Here is an 18461-nt window from a genome sequence, read left to right on the forward strand (position 1 = left end):
ATCACAAAAGGAAAGATAGTCAAAGATACTATATATAGAATAAATATTTTGGGCCATTTTTGTCTTGTTTATAGGTATCGATGACTGTTTTCAGCTAAAACATAAGGGAAAAAAACCAAAAATAAATTATACTGTCATTTACTGTGAACCTCCTCCTCCCCGAAAATCTTTGGGTTTGAACAGTGTGTGCTGCTCTTCCCTTTACTGTGATAGACTAAATCACAGGATCATGGGGTACTTCAGGTTGAAAGGGCTCTCAGGATGTCTCTACACCAACCTCCTGCTCAAAGCACAATCAGCTACAAGAGCAGCCCAGGTTGCTCAAGGCTTTATCCTGTCTGGAAACATCCCAGCTTTGCACATGAAGTACAAACTCCTTGCTATCCTGTCTTTTCCTCAGTAAGTCTTGTTGCAGGTAGAAACAATGTGACATCGTATCTTAAACCTTTTATGACCATATTTCAAAGATTAAACTGTAAGCTTCTTTCCCTAGGAGCTCATTGTAAACTAAGGCTGATAAATAGGTCTCAATTCAAAAACGTGTGTGTGCAACCACCTGATGTGTCTGATTCCCCACTAACTCACAGTGCAGTAGATCTAAAGATAATTTAAATGTGCTTGAAATTAGGCAGGTAAAGAAATTTTGCTGCACTGGGGTCCAAATCATTCTCAAAGAGGTTGGAAAACTGAAGGAAGTAAGTCATCCAAACGAAACATACTGCAGACATTCAGCTGACTATTTTGTTCAGTATTTGCATTGTTTGAAAGATAACTGTGAAGCATCTCTCAGTTACCCACAAGACTCCCATCTGGCTGTTTACCAGTGAAATCTGAAAGGCTGTTTGGACTCCACGTGATTTCTAGTATTTCATGTAGGTTGGTTTCGTTGCCTTGTGCAGAGATGTTCTAGTCCAAAGACATTGCGTGGAAAAACTGCCAGGTCATGAATAAAAGATAAAAAGCCCAGTATTTTATAACCAACTTTACTGGACTGGTTCAGGAATTGGTTCAAACTGCAGAGATGCAGTCAGCAGACAGGTGACTTTTGTGATGGTTTTATAAACATACTGAAATTTTAAAAATCGGTATCTAATGCTTAGGTTGAATATCAAAACCATCGTATACTTTATGCAATACACACACAGCAGGGTCCAACGCTTGGGGAGCGTTCAGGTACATAAATGCAGACACAGGCTTTCAGGATAAAGAGAGCTTTGGGGCTGATGGTGGTGGAGAAGCGTGTTGCCCCCGGTGATGTCTGTCGCTTGGCCCGTCGGCCCGGTTCTGCGGGGGGCGAGAGGCCGGGCCGGGCAGGAGGCCGCTGCCGCCACCTCAGCCCCGCCGCTTCCAGCACTTTCTCCACATCGACGTAAGGCGGGCCGGGGTCCTCCCCACCACCGGCCGCGCCCCGCTCCCGCGGAAGAAGTGGGACTCGGGGTCGGGCAGTGCCCCCAGGCCCCCACAGCCACGGCCTCGCTCTCCGCCGCCCCGCGGCTCACCGACACCGACCCCCCCCCCCCCGCTGCAGGCTTTTCGCTCCGCGGCGCAACCGCCCGCCCGGACTGGCACCGGCGCGCCCCCCGGCCCCCCACGCTTTGGTCGTGCCCTGCTCCTCCCTCTCCCCCCGCCGCGGCGCGGAGTGGGCCAGCCCGCTCCTATATAACAGCCGGGTGGGCGGCTCCGCGCTGCAGCGTCGACGGCAGTGGGGGGCTGTGTTCGTGGTGTTGCGGGGGACGTTGTGGTGCCTGCGGCGCAGCTTGCCTTCTTCCCGGCTCCCCACCGCTCTGCAGCCATGGCCTGGCAGCCTATGGAGATCAACCCTGAGGTGCGCGAGGGGCAGCGAGGCTGTGGGTAGGGGAGGGAGCTGGGGCCGTCAGGGCGGACTGGGTCTGTGGGCAGGTGGTGGGGCGCTGTCTTTCCCTGGTACTCACCCCTTTCCCCCCGCATTATTTTCCAGATGCTGAACAAAGTGAGTCCCTGTCGCCGGACCGCCGCGGGCGGGCGCCGCCCCTTCTCCTTCCATCTCTCGGCATCCCGCCCTGCCGGGGCAGCGCCGTCCGCAGCGGAGCGGTATCACTGCGCGGGGCGCGGCCGCACCTGCGGAGCGGTGCTGAGGCCGCGCCCTCCCCCGGGGGCGCCCCCTCGGGCGGGTGGTGCTGGTGGCGGCGCCTGGGTGCGGCCGGCAGGTGGCGCTGTGGTGCCGTGCGTTGTGCTGTGTCACTGGGGCGGGGAGGGGGGATGTTGCGACCGGGCCCCGCCGTGAGGGGAGGGGGGATGTCGCGGCCGTGTCACCCCATCGCGGTGTCCTGTGCAGGTGCTGTCCCGCCTGGGGGTGGGTCCCGGCTGGCGCTTCGTGGACGTGTTGGGCTTTGAGGAAGAGGCGCTGGGCGCTGTGCCAGCCCCTGCCTGTGCACTGCTGTTGCTGTTCCCTCTCACCGAGCAGGTAGGTGGTGGGTGGGGGCGCTCCCTGGGGGGGTGGCTGTTGTGTTCTTCCTGGACTGTTCTCCTTCACCTCCTCTCCCAGGTCCTCTGGGCTGCAGCCCTGGAGGCAGCAGCTGGATGGGCTGAGTTCAGGTACTGAGCCTGCAGCTGCCCCAGTGCTGTATGACAGCTGGTGCTGTGTGGGGTTTCTGCTGTCACCCTGGGTAGGCCAAATAGGCTGCCTTTGGCCCAAATACCCCGGAGAAAAAAACAGGCTGTTGTCAGCAGCAGTGTCTCTACCTGCTGGCTAACAGTGGGTAGTGCTTGCTGCTGTCAGGAGTGTACCTGTGTCATCTCTCCAAGCATCAGATGGTTGGGAGTGGGTTTGGCTTGTACTGGGGCTGTAGGTGGCTGGTGGGGTGGTGAGTAGTATGTGCTGGGTGCTTGGCCTCAGCCTCCAAATAGCCTGAACTAAAATGAACTGAGCAACAAAACAAAGCTGCTTATTTCAATACTCATCTTAAGCTTTGCTTTGTGCATCAGACTGAGGGGGGAAAAAGCCATGAGCAATCTTGATTGTGAGGCATAGCAGTTCTGTTACCATGCTGAATCATGGCATTTGGAGAGGCCTAAATTACTTCTGTATGATTAATACGTTTAATTCAATTGATGCTAACGAAGTAGATGAGGAGATGGCCTTTGAAATAAAGTATACTTGACAGGTTCTTGCCTTTAAGTAGTGATGGGTTTTACACTTGTCTATACATTGTTCTGTTGGGGAGGGATTCATGAAGGGAAGTAACCTGAAGGTGCAAAGGCAAAGTATTGTAGAGACATGCTGAGTAGTCTCATTAAATGGACCAAAACAATTGAGATGATATAAAAGAGCCTATCCATTATATGATTTCCCACCCCAAGCTATTTCTAGTGTACAGAACAGATGGAGAAGCTAAGAACAGTGCCTTTGGATATGACTGAGTCATGCAGGTAGTCCATTAAGACTTGGCCTGCATCCAGTATAGACGTGCAATGTTTTTCTGGACCTCTGCCACAAAGATGACTTTCTGGGTAAATCTTTGCCCAGTCCTGGTATCGATTCTGCTGCACAACTCATTTGTCTAGTAGTTTGCACAATAAAAAGGTACCACTGTGGTGAAATGCTTAAAACTGTTACATGTTTACAGCATGAGAACTTCAGGAAACAACAGACTGAGAAAATAAAGGACCAAGAAATCAGTTCCAAGGTGTATTTCCTGAAGCAGACAGTCAGTAACTCCTGTGGCACAATTGGTCTGATACATGCAGTTGCTAATAATAAAGACAAACTGAAGCTTGGTGAGTATGAATGTTCTGAAGTGCTTGAATTTCTACTTTTTTGTGACAGAGGTTAAGATTGAGTGGGTATGGGCTATAGGAGACACCTAGGGCTTTCATGTGAGCCAAGTTAAGGCATACTGTACTGCTTCACTTGGTAAGTGGGTCGTTCAGCTCTTGGAGAGGGGTGTGTGGTCTCACCTACTGCCTGAATTCCAGAGGGAATGGACTGTCACTCCTGTCTGGTAGCTGTGGATGTATTGTCCTACTAAGCAATGCAAGAGGAAAGGCCACATAGTAGGACTGGCAAAAGTCTGTTTGTAATCAGGAAGTATCATTGGTGTGGATGTCAACTTTATCTCTTAAGTTCTTCATGCCACTTATGTCTACTGTAAACAGATGTGCTCAGGGTAGCCTGTAACTCAGTCTAAAACATGTTTTCTTTTTGCTGGGAAAGTAGTATAGGATGATAAGGGTCTGTAAGTAGACTTTTCCTGCAGAGAATGGTTCTCTTCCTATAGAGAAGCATATAAAACTGGCTTAGGCAACTGGTGGCTGGAAATTCCTAGGAAATAGGATGACAAGTTCTTGTCAGAAAAGATTGTCATTGAGTGTGGGAAATACTTTACTCAAAGCCCAGAGGTCTGCAACATATAACTGTCATTGCAAGAAAACTTGAACCCTTTGGGTGGTGTGGGCTTCCCTTCTTACACAAAGGAGAACACATATGGAAGGCTAAATGAGGGTAGCTTTGCTTTACTTGAAAGCATTCTCTGAGATAACATACTCTTGATGAGTGAAATGAATGATGCAGCATGTCTTTCATTGAAGACTGGAACTCAGTGCATCTTAGTACTGCACTAGTAATTTATGTTCTGGAAGAACCAAAGTTGAGTCTAGCATGATCAAGTGCTGTTGTCATTTGAAGGCAGTGAGACAACTTAATTTATCTACCCATATTCTGTTAGTTGATATTTAAGTGTCCTTACAGCTGGCACCTTTCTTGAATTTCTTCAAAACAGGACTGAACACCTCTACCAAATCTGCAAGGGGGAAATAGGAAAAGCTAAACCCATTTAAAAGTAAGTTCAAGGACAAGCATCCAGAGTACCCTGAAGCACTTGAACTCTGGCTGTTTGTAGATTGTTAACAGCTTCTGGATAAATAGCTCACTTCAAGTGTTAGTTAAAATATGCTTATGCTGCAGATGGTTCCAGGCTGAATGCAATGACTCCTAGTTAGCGCAACAAGCATTGATTGGGCTGCGTCTGAACTGTAACTGATGCTCTACCTACACTGAATAAAAATCTTTGATCCTCTTGTGCAGATGAGGGGTCTGCCCTGAAGAAGTTTCTTGACGAAACAGCTGATCTGTCTCCTGAAGAGAGAGCTAAGCATTTTGCAAATAATAAGGTATATGAACTACAAAAGCTGCTGACAGCTATCAGTGCTTAAGGATGTAGTAACCTGTTTCTGTTTTCTCTTAAGGCTATACAAGAAGTTCACAATTCGGTTGCACAAGAAGGACAATGTCGGGTAAGGTACAAATGTGTAAAAAAAAAAAAAAAAAAACTTGGGAGGAAAGGAGTTAATGAAGGTGGCAGGGCAATACAGGTTTTGGCAGATAGCTTACAGCTCATGAGAAAAGAGAAATGAATGACTCATGGGTGAGTACTTGTGCAGGGTTTCTTCCTCAAATATGGTTTGAAAACTTGTGTTCAGACCTAATTTGAAAATGTGACCATACATTAGGATTTCTGGCACTGATGTTGTAGAGGTCTTAGAGACCTCTTCAGCTGAACTTCCGGGTTCAGTCCTTTGCTGTTGCTTTGTTGACATCTACTCTGTCCTGTAATCACAAGTAGGGTTCACAGTACTGGGCTTGTTTAAATCTAACAAATATATCTAATGGTTTCTCCTAAGGTTGAAGACAACAGTGTGAACTTCCACTTCATCCTGTTTGTCAATGTGGATGGGCACCTGTATGAATTGGGTAAGGTCCTGAGGACTCTGGAGTTGGGCTGGGCCAACTTTACACTGTACAGTAATGTTGGGGGCTCAGGCTCAACACTTGGTGCTAGTTAAGCTGCTCACTGAGGCTCTCAAAGCCAATATGTAATCTGTATCTTCACTTGAAGATTTTAACTGAGATAGGTTGCACTGAAGGTCTAGGCCCTCTGTAAAGTATGTTATCCCCTGTAGAGCTGGGAATACTTAATCTACGTCCCACTCAAGCTATGTAATGACAACTTATCGTGACCTCCAAGTATCTTCACGTGTGTACTTGTTTCTTGGGCCCACTATGCTCAGTTCTGTGAATTCAGAAGTAATAAGTACACTGAGTGATAGGACTTTCTTTCACAGATGGGCGTATGCCATTTCCTGTGAACCATGGCACAACCTCGGATGACCTGCTGTTGAAGGTAAGACTTTGCTCCCTTGATGCTTCTTTCCCTGCAAACAAGGCTCATAAAAGGGTTAGAGGCATGCATTCCGTATAGAGTGGCTGTACCTACTTGCCATATGAGTTGGTGCTGCTTATACAATGGTGACAAGGTAGTGGTGTGCCACAGGGCTGGAGAACTGTTAATGTCTTGTAGCACCAGCTAATAAATAAACTTGTAACTTAGTTGGTAGGATCCAGAGAGGACCTACAAAGACTTGGTCTCCACAGCGAGTGTATGCTGATAGTCTAAACAGCTTTTTTTTTTTCTTCCGAGGATTCTGCTAAGATCTGCAGACAATTTACAGAACGTGAAAAAGGAGAAGTTCGTTTTTCTGCTGTGGCTTTCTGCAAATCTGCCTGAGACTCTGAAGAGATGCAAGGAAAGCAGTCTAATAGCACACCAGTAAATGCAGTCTAAACTCCAGTGCTTCAGTACTTGTTAAACACAGCTGTTCTGGTAACTTAAATTGTTTCCACCTTTTGCTATACACAGGAGCAACATCAGCAGAGCTTATGCTAAGGATGAGCTCAAGTTTTAATGTGAACAGTTTGGACACATCAGATGTCTTTAGACTCTTTTTTCACATGTTAAGTAGAAAATGCTTAACAGGGCTTGTTTAATCTGTGTCATGTTATTTGAGCTGTTGATTGATATTTCCTTGTCCTTAATGAGAATAAAATATTCTGTTGGAAGACTGAATGGACTAAAGTGATCACTAACTTTCATCAAAAGGAGTTAAGTATGGCATCCTATATAAACCTTGCTTTCAAAGAACCCTCAAAGCTCTACTCTGAGCAAAAAGCTAATGTCAGCATCAGGTTAGCAGGATGATTGCTTTTTCTAGTGTCCTGAAGGCCGGAGGATGGAGAGGTGTACCACTGTCTGCATAACACGTTCCAGTGCTACACTACCCTTCTGGTAAAGCTTTTCCTAATGTCCAGTCCGTGACTCTTAAGCTGCAATCTGCAACCCTGAGGACACTTATTTTAGAGGGGTAATGTGTGACTGATAAATACTCAAATGTCACCTTGAAGCTGTCTGCTCTTGGAGGCCACTTGTATTAATGCTACAAGCAACAGAATACCCACCCAATTGGTTGGTGTTGTTTCCTTGTAGGAGACAGTATTGGAAGGGGGTTTTTCCCTACCTGTGGTTAAAAGAAATCTGCCAGCTAATGCTGAACACAATCCTTGGCTAGCCAGTATATGCTTATTAACTTGTGATTGTGTTAGGAAGGCCTTGAAAGAGGCTAGACTATCCGACCCTTCCAAAATTACCTAAAAAGAGAAACCCACACTCCATGTATTTTTTTTTTACTAGCAGGATGACATTTTGGGTTCAAGGGGAAGGAAGATACTTAATATACTTTACATATTCCTTGGCCTCAACTCTGTGACCTTCTGTGGAAGCTATTTTTACCTGAGTCTAGTGGCTGTTAATCTGCAGCTCCTTGCTGGTACCTTGGGTAGCTGTAAGAAGGGGTAAAACACCCTTCAACTGGGGCCTTTCTTCTAATGCATTATGTCCCAGCCTGTGCCTGTCAGCTGTGTTGTATGGTGCTGTGTAACATGTTTCTAGGTGGTAGTGGGTGTTCGGTGTATGCTGCAAACTGTTCCTGGCTTCCGGGCTTTTTTGAAGAGTAATTCAAAACACAAGCTTCAATTCAAGCCATGCATGGTCTGAAGGTGTTTGGTATTGTTACTGCTTATATGATTACCTCATAGCTGAAGCTAGCAGGGGGTTGCAACACATTTTAATTCAAATTCTGAGGATTAACTAAAGTTCAGAGTACTTCAATTCTGAAAATCAGTCTCTCCCAGTTTCTGTTAGCAGGGAGGCGAAAGCTACCTGCTGAGAAAAGGTCTGTTATGCGTTGCTGTTCTCTACAGCAGCATCTTATTCTGCCTGCTAGTTGAAGTCATCGCGAGGTGGAGGGGGGCCTCCTGAGGCATCTCTGCTACAGGCTTGGAGCCATGCCTGCAGCTCAGGCTGCTTAGCAACGAAGCCTGCAGGAGAGAAAATGCATGTGGCATGAGCACAGGAGGATGGAAGGAGCAAAAATGGTCAGATAGGGTAAGAAGAGGGGGCAGGAGAGAGAGCAGAGCCCAGTCAGCTGTGTGCCATACCTGGGGGAGCGTGCTCTAATTCTGCAGGGGACCCTTCTTATGTCTTTAAGGCCGTTGCCAAGGGTACCTGCCCTAACTGTGCCTGTGCAGTCAGTCAATGCTGAAGCAACCTGAAAGTGCTGTTGAGATATCGCTGTATTTTTTATAGTGAATGCAGCAGTCAAATGTTTCTGGTTTCATTTTTTTCTTTTTTTTTTTTTAATCTAGGAATATGAATGCCTAGTGCTACTGAAGTTATTTTAGTGTTTCATAAACTTTTTTCACTCTTTTGTTCAAGCTGCTGGGTTAAGAATCTACTGAAAGGCAACGTTGGAGTAATTTTGGCCTTGTGGAAAAACAGGGAAAAGGTAGTGACAGATCTCTATTATTTTCTCACTTTCTGGTCCCCCATACAGCTTTGAAGGATGGAAATAAAGAGAACAACTAAGGAATGAGTGTTATCCATCCACTCACATGGAACATGGCTAGTGAGGCTGTTTTCCCCCCACTAGAATTACCCCAGGGGCCTGGCAAACAGCTGGGCTACACTCAAAACAGCTTGGGTAGTAAGAGGAAGATGAGTTGCTGGGGATGGCGAAGATCTTGGGAGTTGGGATAGACTTGCCTCAGATGAAGGAGGTCTCAAACAATGGGCGAGGGTCTGTAAGTTGAATAGATGGAAGCTTTTGCCATACTAACAGTGCAGCTGTTCCAGATGTGTTACTGTGTTCAGAAGAAAAGTCACAATACATGGAAGTGTGTATGTGCCAAGTCTAAACCATATAGAATAAGCCATAAATAGAAAAGATAGAAGATGTTTTAAAGTCATATCAGGTATGTAGAATCTCAAAATAAATGCTTTTGATGTGTATTTTCCAGCTAGTTTTGCCTACTTGCTATTTTTTGAATTTTAATCTTTGCCCATTGTTTCCCACTATAGCAGAAGTGTTTGGACCAAGAGATGTAAATGTCTGTAGGCTTTTTTTAGAGTGCTATGAATCAAAACACATTGTTTTCATGAGAAGATGCTCTCATAATTTACTATTTTCTGTTGGTTACATCCTATCTGAAGTGAGGTGCATTTGGTTTCTTGTCTCTGCTTGTTTTCTCCTCTTTGTGTTTTTATCTTAAATCTGTAGTTCTTTATGGAACTGTTACCTTTCCTTGATTTCCTGTGCATCCTCCTTAATTTAATTAATTAGCTCTTCTGACCCTCTCCATTTCTCATCTAAAACCCTACATGTTTTCCCTGAATTTACTTCTGAATTTTCACTGTGATAATGACTGAGAAGGGCAGGAGCTTGTGAAGCCTGTTTTGTGCTCAGAGAGAAACTGTGACTGGCTGTTGCCACTGCTGCTCTTCCAGATATGCGAGGAGTCTATTGAGCAAATTATCTCACTTGAATTAACAGGTTCCTGCCATTTTTGTGCAGCCTTCCAGAGGTGGACTTTTAACAGTTAATATACAGAACTATCCTTGGAAATATGTGAGAAATATTTAAGAATCTCAGGTAGGATTTCAGGCTTATCTGTTTAGACCTGCATATTGCTAATTTAGAATGGTATCCAGGGTTGACTGTGCACAATCTATCATTTTCTTAACAGGGTTTTCTTCTCTGTGATGTTGAAAGCTGTAGTTAACCTGTTCTGTAGGTGGCAGCATTGGGAAACTTTCAGCAACAAGTCTGATTTAGGAGCCACCAACGGCAAAAAAGATCCAGGTGCAATTTTATTCAACCACGTTTTAATGTTAAGTCCACAGGTAGTCCTACCCCTTTCAGTGGGAGCACTCACGTGCTTAAGGACACTTCTGATTTCAGAGCCAAATATCCAAGCCTTAATTTAGTCAAATGCTAACTTCGGTATAACTTACACATTTCAATAGCCTTTGGCTTAGGTCCATAGCTTATTTGCAGCTGATACAGCACCACACCACTTCTTTGTCCAGTATATACTGCTGTACAATATATGCAGTAGTATTTCCTTGCTAAATAGGATTCTTATTTTCTAGACTAAGGAAAGAAAGAGTGGGAATAACTCCAGCAGCATCCAGCTTTTGATGCACAGACCAGTTTATCAATCTACAAATAGTTAAGGTGGAGAAGTAGTTACCTGAAAAAGGGAACTAGACATATTAGTATCCTCTGCCTTTGATGCAAAGGCACCGGGGAGCTCTAGGGGCCAGTCCCCCAGCCTGTGTGCTGGGCGTAGGGAGCATATGAGACTGACGGTAAACCTCGTAGTCACAGGATCTGTTTCTTGGTGCTGCTGACAGCCGAGAAGAGGCTGATGACAGGACTGCAGCTCAGTGAGACTGTGGACCAAATGGGAGCAACCAATAACTGGGAAAAATGCAGCCAGAAGCTGAGTAACAGCATTAAAATTCCTTTGTGACCAAAGGAATTAAAATATCACTTGCGTTTTGTCATTTTTAAATTCTTGCACAGGGTGATACTAAGTTACAGGGAGTGGTTGACATTCCGAATGCTTCAAACCCGAGGGACCTCAACAGATGAGAGTCTGTGCCGCTAGAAGAAACCTCACAGAGTTCAACACGGCGAGGTGCAGAGCTTGGCACCAGGCTGGAGCCACCGCCTATCTCTGCACAGGCTGGGAGGCGACGGAACAAGTCGCAGCCCTGCTCAACAGGCTCTGGGGGTTACAGCAGGTCCCAAATTCAATATAAGTCCATGTGTTGTGTGCTCTCCTTGTGAGTAAGGAAAATTGCATGCTATGTTGGGAGCTATATTGGGAGGAGTAGGGCCAGCAGATGGAGGGAAGTTATTATCCATCTCTACTTGGCACTAATGAGGCTGTGCCTGGAATCGTGTGTACAGTTCTGGGTCCTCCCCAGTGCAAGAGGAAGATGGAGGAATCTGGAGAGGGTCCAGCAGAAACCTGCGGAGGCAGCCAGTGGCATGGAGCATATGGCCTACAAGGAGAAGTTGGTAGAGCCGGGCGTGTATAGTCTGGCACGGAGGAGACTAAGGAAGGACCTAATTGTAGCCTACACCTACTTCAAGGGCTGTTGCAAAGATGACAAAGCCAATTTCTTTTTCTTGGTAGTAGGAGATGGTATATCAAAGGGCAGTAACCACAAATTACAGCTTAGAGGGTTCAGTTTGGGACATTCGGAAACTAGAAGAGTACTTCTTCACTGGGAAGGTAGTACAGTACTGGAATGAGTGATCAGAGAAACGGGGGCATCTCCATCCTTGGGAGTTTGCAAGGGACACGGATTTAACAACCAGCTTTTGTTAAACTGCCCCCGGTTACCTGTTACAGTCTGAAAAAATTGGAACAGCCATCAGTGTTGCTCCAGCCTTGGGAATGGAGTGCTGTGCTCCTTGGCGAGGAGCTAATTGTGAGCCTCCTCTCTGTGCGATGCGTGGGGAGCCATTCCCCACAGGAAGAGCTGGAGACTGATGCTGCTGAGTGCTGCTTTTCTGCTCTGGCTGGGGTGGAAGGACAAGAATGGTTGCAGGAACAACAACCGATGCATCTTGGAGACAGCACAGGTTTTGTCACTGATGGGAGAGTTGTCTCTTTGCAAAGAGTTGGGGAAAGCAGAGAACAGAGGCAGATCTGAGTCAGCTCTTCCATGACCCATTAATCAGAAACAGAAGTATGGGGAATCCTCCCTGAGGATGTGTGTAATATCCCTATGGGTGACAGGGAACCCTACTGGGAAGAGGGTGCAGGAGAAAGAGCGGAGGAAGCTTGATAGGGAAAAGAGAAAGAGGAGAGAATTCCTGCTCATTTTTCAAAGGTCATCTTCCCAGCAGTACCATAAACAACATGAGACGGTTTAATGAAGTTTTCCAACCCCTTGAAGAATTGCTGTGCATCAGAAATGTAGTTCTAGATGAAGCCCAATGCACAAGTAATGAGCTACGTAGAACTGATTTCAAAATGTCTTATGTACTTTTTGCTTAGATGAGTTTCAGATGTGGTTAGCTGATATTGCAAAGCCTGCAGCAAGATATAAAAAGTGAGATCTGCATAACGTTGGAGGAACTAGACTGGGCAAAGGTATGTCAGTGGGTTTAGCATTTTAAGCAGAGTACCATGAAAAACAAGACAGTCAATTCCATTGCATAAGAACACTCAATACTGTACTGAGAGGTATTATTACTTACAGCACCATAGCCAGACTGAATCGCATTTTCTTTTCAAGAAAACATGTGCCTGTTAACATCTTACCAGAACAACGTCCACTCTTAATGCACAGAGAGTGGGAGAAATGCAGTTTTACTATCCCCGCTTTGCAAGTAAGGAACCAAGACACAGATTCAGTGATTTGCCTCAGGTGATACTTGAAATTGATGGCAGAGTTGGAATTAAAACTAACTTTATAACTACATGTGGGTTTGTTTTGGGGTTTTTTTGCAGGCAGAGTTTTATACTTACGCTAGTTTGGCTTTGGGCCTGAGTTAATATACCCTGCCTCTTAGCACGGCTTATTAGCTAAAGCTCAGTGTTAGGCTAACCACAACTTGATTGACTTGGAGAACAGTCAGGTGAACTCATGTCTGTCTGCAAAAGAGGGTCTGTATTGACATATAGTCCCTTGAGTCCCCTTCTAATGCCTCAATGTATTTCTCCAGTAAAATTCTATTGCATCATGATTCGAGAAATATTACTTTCACCCTCCTTTTCCCCCTCCCATTCCACAAAAATGTTTAGCAGCACTGGGAAGTTGCGGAGTATACATAAATCTAAATTGCAGATGATTACAGAAAAGAGGCTGGTTGCAGGATTCAGGCTTTCTGGCATACAGGAGAGTCAGGTAGCAAAGTTGTGGCCACATTCCTGGTGGTTTTATGGAATGGTTTGAAGAAGTATTGATGAAGGAACAAGATTATTCTGAAAATAATATCATTTGGCTACCTTGATAATTTCTCTGACTTTACCAACCATTCATTCTCCTTTTACTGAACAATGGACCTGAAGGTCAAGTCGTGTCGATAAACAACATACCTGACAGGCTCAATTTTTACTGAACAAAGAAAGAAGGGGTTAGATACTGGGTGGTTGATTTTTCCCTACTTCAGAAAGCAGCTATTAGAGGTTTCTGATGCAGCCCAATGCTATATACGGAGGCAGACGTGATTTCCCTGAAATACAAGGCACAGTTTGGGGCTTGGTTTCCAATTTTCTCCATCCCAACAAGACCCTCTGGCAACAAGTCATAAAGTAATCCCTGCTACGTTTTGAGAAATGATCAGCACAGGCAGTCATGATGACAAACTTTCCTGTAAAACATCACGCAAATCTTTTATAAAAGGTGGCAAAACACACTGAATCAGTCTGATGTGTGTTCGTGGCCCTGGATCGGGCTGTGAGGGTTGGGGCAAGCGTTTCTGCAGGCACACAGTTGCTCTTTGGGAAAGCGCAGTGTTTCAGGGCAACGAGAAACTGCTGGTTAAGCAGCCGGGGCTCTTGCACAACGTTTTACAAAAGTTGCTTCATTTCTACCGCCCCGTATGCTGCAGCTGCTGCAGGGTTACATGTCACTCGGATGACTGACTTTAATCCTTTGCTTAGCTGCAGTTTGGATGTAGATAGCTCATGGCTGCCACTCCTGAGGCTTGTAGTAGGGGAGAGTCCCAGGAGAGCCTGCGACGGCTGCCTGCGTTTCCTGCAGGGAATATGCTTGCTATGTCATGAGGAGAGAACCACACGCTCATTGACAGACTGAAAAAACATGGGAAGAAATTAGCTTAAAATCTCTTTAGTTTTCAAAGCTTCAGATGTTTCTTCCACCAGCAGCTAACAATATGCAAGTCTTAGGGTTTTTTTATCCTGTAGGCTTGGCTGGCACATTTAAAAGGAGAATCCACAAGTGCACTTGGGCCCCTGTGAGGTGCAATCAAAAGCAGACAAATAATGCTTCTCAAAAACCAGAAACATTAGCTCCATAGCAATATTATTTTTGTTACGGACATTCATTTCATATACGCACGTCAGGAAATATCATTTTATCACTCTGGCAGCAGACTCCATTACATTTGGTGGGGTAGGGAAAAGTTCTCTGCTCAAATACATTAGCTAGATTCAGCTCCTAGGCTGCAACAGGAGAACTTATTTTTAATTACTACATACCATTTGGGCTCTGATTTTGCAAAACACCTCAGCTGACGGTTAGTCCATGATTTCAGCTGAAATCAAGTTAGGCTGGAGCACATGGTTGAAGTTATGTATAGGCTGAAGTGATTTCCTTAGTCAGATACTTGATGATATTTCCACATCTGCTTAGATTCAAAGCCTGATCCCGTCATCTTAGGAGGGCAAAAATCCATTTGCTTTCAAGCGGAAGCCCCTCACTTGGTATTTTTCACTCTGGATTGGACAGGGAATTAGCAAACTGCCAGTCCTTTTTACAAAATTATACCGATTTTACTACATCAAGTGGGACAGCTTTCCTTAGAATGATTAAACTTTTCCAAGATTTCATATCCTCAGTCATCAGCCTCCATTTACCACAGGAAATTACAGTTAAGCTGTATGAAGACTTTCCCTGACTAAATCCAATGTTTATAAATTATAAGCAGGCAGAAAATGTGAATCTCAACAATGTAACTATAGTCCGAAGTGTAAGCGTTCACAAGTTCAACTGCTTTCCCAAATATTTTTTACCGCAGCAGTAACATGAGTTTGTATAAATAAAGTATACATTTTTAGCATATTTGCACACTGCAATATAATAGATAACGTTTGTGTGTATTAGAAGAGCACAGACCTGTGTGGGCTGTCTCTGCCTCCGTTCTCAGACAGGAGATTTTTGGACTTTTCACCAGCGGTGACCACCAACAGAGCAACTTCCCTCTGTTCGGGTTTTTTTTCCCTAAGAATGCTGCTGGAAAGCTTCTTAAGAAATAAGCTCTATAAAGCTTCTTAAGAAATAAAACAATAACAAGTTGGATATGGTTTATCCACTCCCACATTATTCTTCATGTTTATGGCAAGATCTCAATATTCTTCCTTCCAGTATTTCAACAGTCAGGCCAAGGTATACTTCTTGCTATATCCATACATCAACTTCATACGTACAATATGTGTCAAAAGGTGAAGAAAAGGCTCTCTCCAGAGAAAAGAGCAGAACTAGCAGCAATGAGGGACAGAACCGGTCACACAGTTTATCTTTAGGTTTTCTTGCACTGTCCTGAACAAATCACTGACTGGACCCAGCTTCATTATTTCCTTTTATGTATGTAACAGATTTAATACCTTATCCACATTGTGTAAGATACGCAGCGTAGAACATGGATCATCTTAGTATAGAGAATAATTCAAAAACTTTAGGTCTAAATAAGAAATTATAAAACCTAGACACAATCAATACATCCTGCATGGTACTTTAAAATGCTTGAGATAGGGCTACTGCTCACAAGCATATTCATGTGTAAGAGAAAAGGATTAAGAACAAAAAGAAGATAGTTTGCTGCATTGAATTTAAGGAAAGTTCTTCATACACTGACTACTGGAATAAGCTAAGTTTTAAATTCTTCATTTTAAATGTACCTAAACGTAAGTGCAGAGAGACTGGGCTCAACTATATTTTGTTGAGCTACTGTTGTTTATGGATGATTGCAAGTGACCCCTCCAGGTATCTCCCTAGAACACTGCCAAAGTCACTGAACAAAATCAGCAGTGAACGTATGGGGTGGGGAGCGTAAATTAGGGAACTTCAACACCGGGTTAATGCTTGGCCATGGCAGAGTGACCAGCCCCTGGGGGAGAGGACTTCACCCCTTGACTCCACACAAACCCAAAAACTGTTAAACCAGGCATGACACTCAGCATTCCCATTTAGCACCAGCTTTAAAAAGGAAAATAGCTCCACTGTGCGCTGACAAATTCAGCTTAATTGAAAATGTTAGCACCCAGGAGAATTCTGGCCCGTGACCTAGATAATACAGAGGCAAACCATTGTGTGACTGCATCTCTTTAGTAAATGTAGCACCGCAGTCAGCAGTCTGCAAAAATACTCATTTTCAAAGCAAGCTTTCAGTGAAGCTTTCAGAATTACTTCTGTTTCAGGAGGGAAACACAAATGCAGGTACTAGAAAGGGCTTTCAATGCCTGCTTGTTTTTTTATTTACACTCATTCTTGTCTGGGGCAAAAGAAATGCTTGTGCATATTGTATTTGCAAAGAAAGCATGAACAGTGAAATCTGTAACAAAGCAAAAGGATACGCAGTGGTACCCTTAAAAATCTGTGCTGTGTATGTAAGATAACTAGCTGGGTTATACTATACTGCAAATACTATAAAACATGCATATGCTTTGTAAGCTGTAAAAAGAAAGAAATCACCCATAATGTAGGAAAGTGCTCTGAAACTCCTGTCTTTTCTTGTAGGGAATTATAGTTGATCTTTCTGCACTGAAAAAGGAAAGGGCACCAGTAATTATTGGAATGGACTATTGGAAAAGGCTTCCTGAACTACAGCCAGTGTGTGCTTCTGATATTCAGATATACAACTGCTGCCCACGATACAGATGGACAGGTCTCTCATTTCATGGTTCATTTAAAACTATAGCTGGTCTGAAAAATGTGCATGGTCTGGAATGGTCTTTTTCTATAAAAATGTACTGTATTCTAACACACAGACTTTGTACTTGAATCAGTAGTGAGTTACACTGATGTCTTGTTGCCCAGATGTGCTCGTTTTGGTACATCCCAAGTCTGCCAGTCCAGGAAGCCTTCAGGATGAGACACAACAGATGGACAGAAGTGACCCAGGTCTGCATTCCTTCACAGCAGCCACACAGCGTGAGCTATGCTGGAGTTTAGCTGGCATGCAATGATATGGGGATGGTTTTCCAGAATGGCCTTTGTCTTGATTCCCACCATATCTCAAAGAGTGATGGCTTCCCTCAATCATGCAAAGAATACCTCTGCCCAAGAGACTCCATGGAGCTCTCATCTCGGTGAGAGCTACTGGTTCTCATTGTCATGCCCTTATTCTTGAGGCGTATCGTCTTACTCTGTGCTACTTTCTACAGGCTCGTGGGCATTTAGGAAAAAAGAAGTATTCACTTAGATGACAGGCAAAGGAAGGTGTCAGTGATGAAAGAACTACAGGTCTGTATTTCTGGAACAGCAGCATCTAGATTCTCATCTCAGCTAGTCAGACTCCTGTGATTTAACGACGATTTCGTTACCTCTCTGGAATAAAAATCATAACCATTTAATTCTCCCTGATAATTCAAAATATTTTGCCCAAATCTAAGCTCTCTAAGGCTTTTGAAAAGGTAATATAGCATTTTCTGTGTATACCAAATAAATTTAAAAAGTAGTTTTCAGTAGTGAAAAACTTTGAATTGTTTGTTTTAAAAATATCTGTTCATTTTTGTCTTTTTTTCTTTTTTTTTCATATTCTCTGAGTTGTTTTGCAAATAGGTTTTTGCCAGTGTTGAAAATGGAACCACATTGCTGTAAGTAGGCACAAGAAATGCAGCTGCACAGTGAAGCTGGTTTTTTCGATCTTACGTCCTCCAGAATCAGGGTCTGAATGAAGTAAGTTCAGGCAAGAAGACATTATAAAAGTAATTGGAGTTAATTATTCCTTTCATTTAGCTTAAGAACAGTTCATCCAGTTTCTTTGGGGTCATAAAACCAGCTCCTAAGCCAGCTGAAGTTGGTGGCAAAATGCCCGCTGATGGTAAAGCGTACTGCATTAGATCCTGGGTCTTCTTTTACTCACGTCACCAAAATCTATGGACTTATAAGAGGCAGACAGAGAGTTTCTAAACCAGAGCCATTATTGCCCAAAGCAATGGAGATGCTTAGTGATAAGCCACGGTGCTGCGGCCAACTGGTAGAAAAAAGCAGGAGGGCTGGGCGGTCAGGCTGGGTCAGTGGAGCCTTACATTAAACGTCCTGCTCTGCCACCAGCCTTCTCGAGCAAACTACACGGGGCAAAGCCCCACTCCCACATGCTCTGTCACTCAGGGAAACCTCAGCCTTTACTTAGGCAGTGTGATCCCCTACAAAACCAACAGGAGGAACGAGGGGCTTACGGCTTGGGGGGGTGGGGTGGGGCACAGAAACCAGCAAGATGAGTGGGGCATTGCTTAAACTAGCTGGTGGGAAATACTGAGTCTAGGCACAGGTTTACTCCAAAAGGAGTTAAACATGTGATGGCCAGAGGGAGGTGTTTATCCCTGC

At 44.5% G+C, this 18461-nt stretch overlaps 1 protein-coding gene across 1 annotated transcript; it reads left to right on the forward strand.

Moving 5' to 3' along the window:
- Positions 1–1685: 1685 nt before the first annotated feature.
- Positions 1686–7800, forward strand: UCHL1 (ubiquitin C-terminal hydrolase L1). The gene is made up of 9 exons (XM_054824206.1): positions 1686–1825; positions 1958–1969; positions 2315–2443; positions 3606–3756; positions 5063–5148; positions 5224–5271; positions 5659–5728; positions 6100–6158; positions 6456–7800. Exons 1-9 carry the CDS (start codon positions 1793–1795, stop codon positions 6540–6542), a joined length of 675 nt encoding a protein of 224 aa, XP_054680181.1. The 5' UTR covers positions 1686–1792; the 3' UTR covers positions 6543–7800.
- The last annotated feature ends 10661 nt before the right edge of the window (positions 7801–18461 follow it).

Source organism: Grus americana, chromosome 4 (assembly GCF_028858705.1).
Source record: "Grus americana isolate bGruAme1 chromosome 4, bGruAme1.mat, whole genome shotgun sequence".
Classification (NCBI taxonomy): Eukaryota; Metazoa; Chordata; class Aves; order Gruiformes; family Gruidae; genus Grus; species Grus americana.

What these genes read in the sequence shown, in the direction of transcription:
- UCHL1 (XM_054824206.1), top strand. Translation starts at nt 1,793, where the DNA reads ATGGCCTGGCAGCCTATGGAGATCAACCCTGAG. An exon ending in AGCATTTTGCAAATAATAAG is followed by an intron (nt 5,149 to 5,223) that starts GTATATGAACTA and finishes TTTTCTCTTAAG; the next exon opens with GCTATACAAGAAGTTCACAA. An exon ending in TGGGCACCTGTATGAATTGG is followed by an intron (nt 5,729 to 6,099) that starts GTAAGGTCCTGA and finishes TTTCTTTCACAG; the next exon opens with ATGGGCGTATGCCATTTCCT.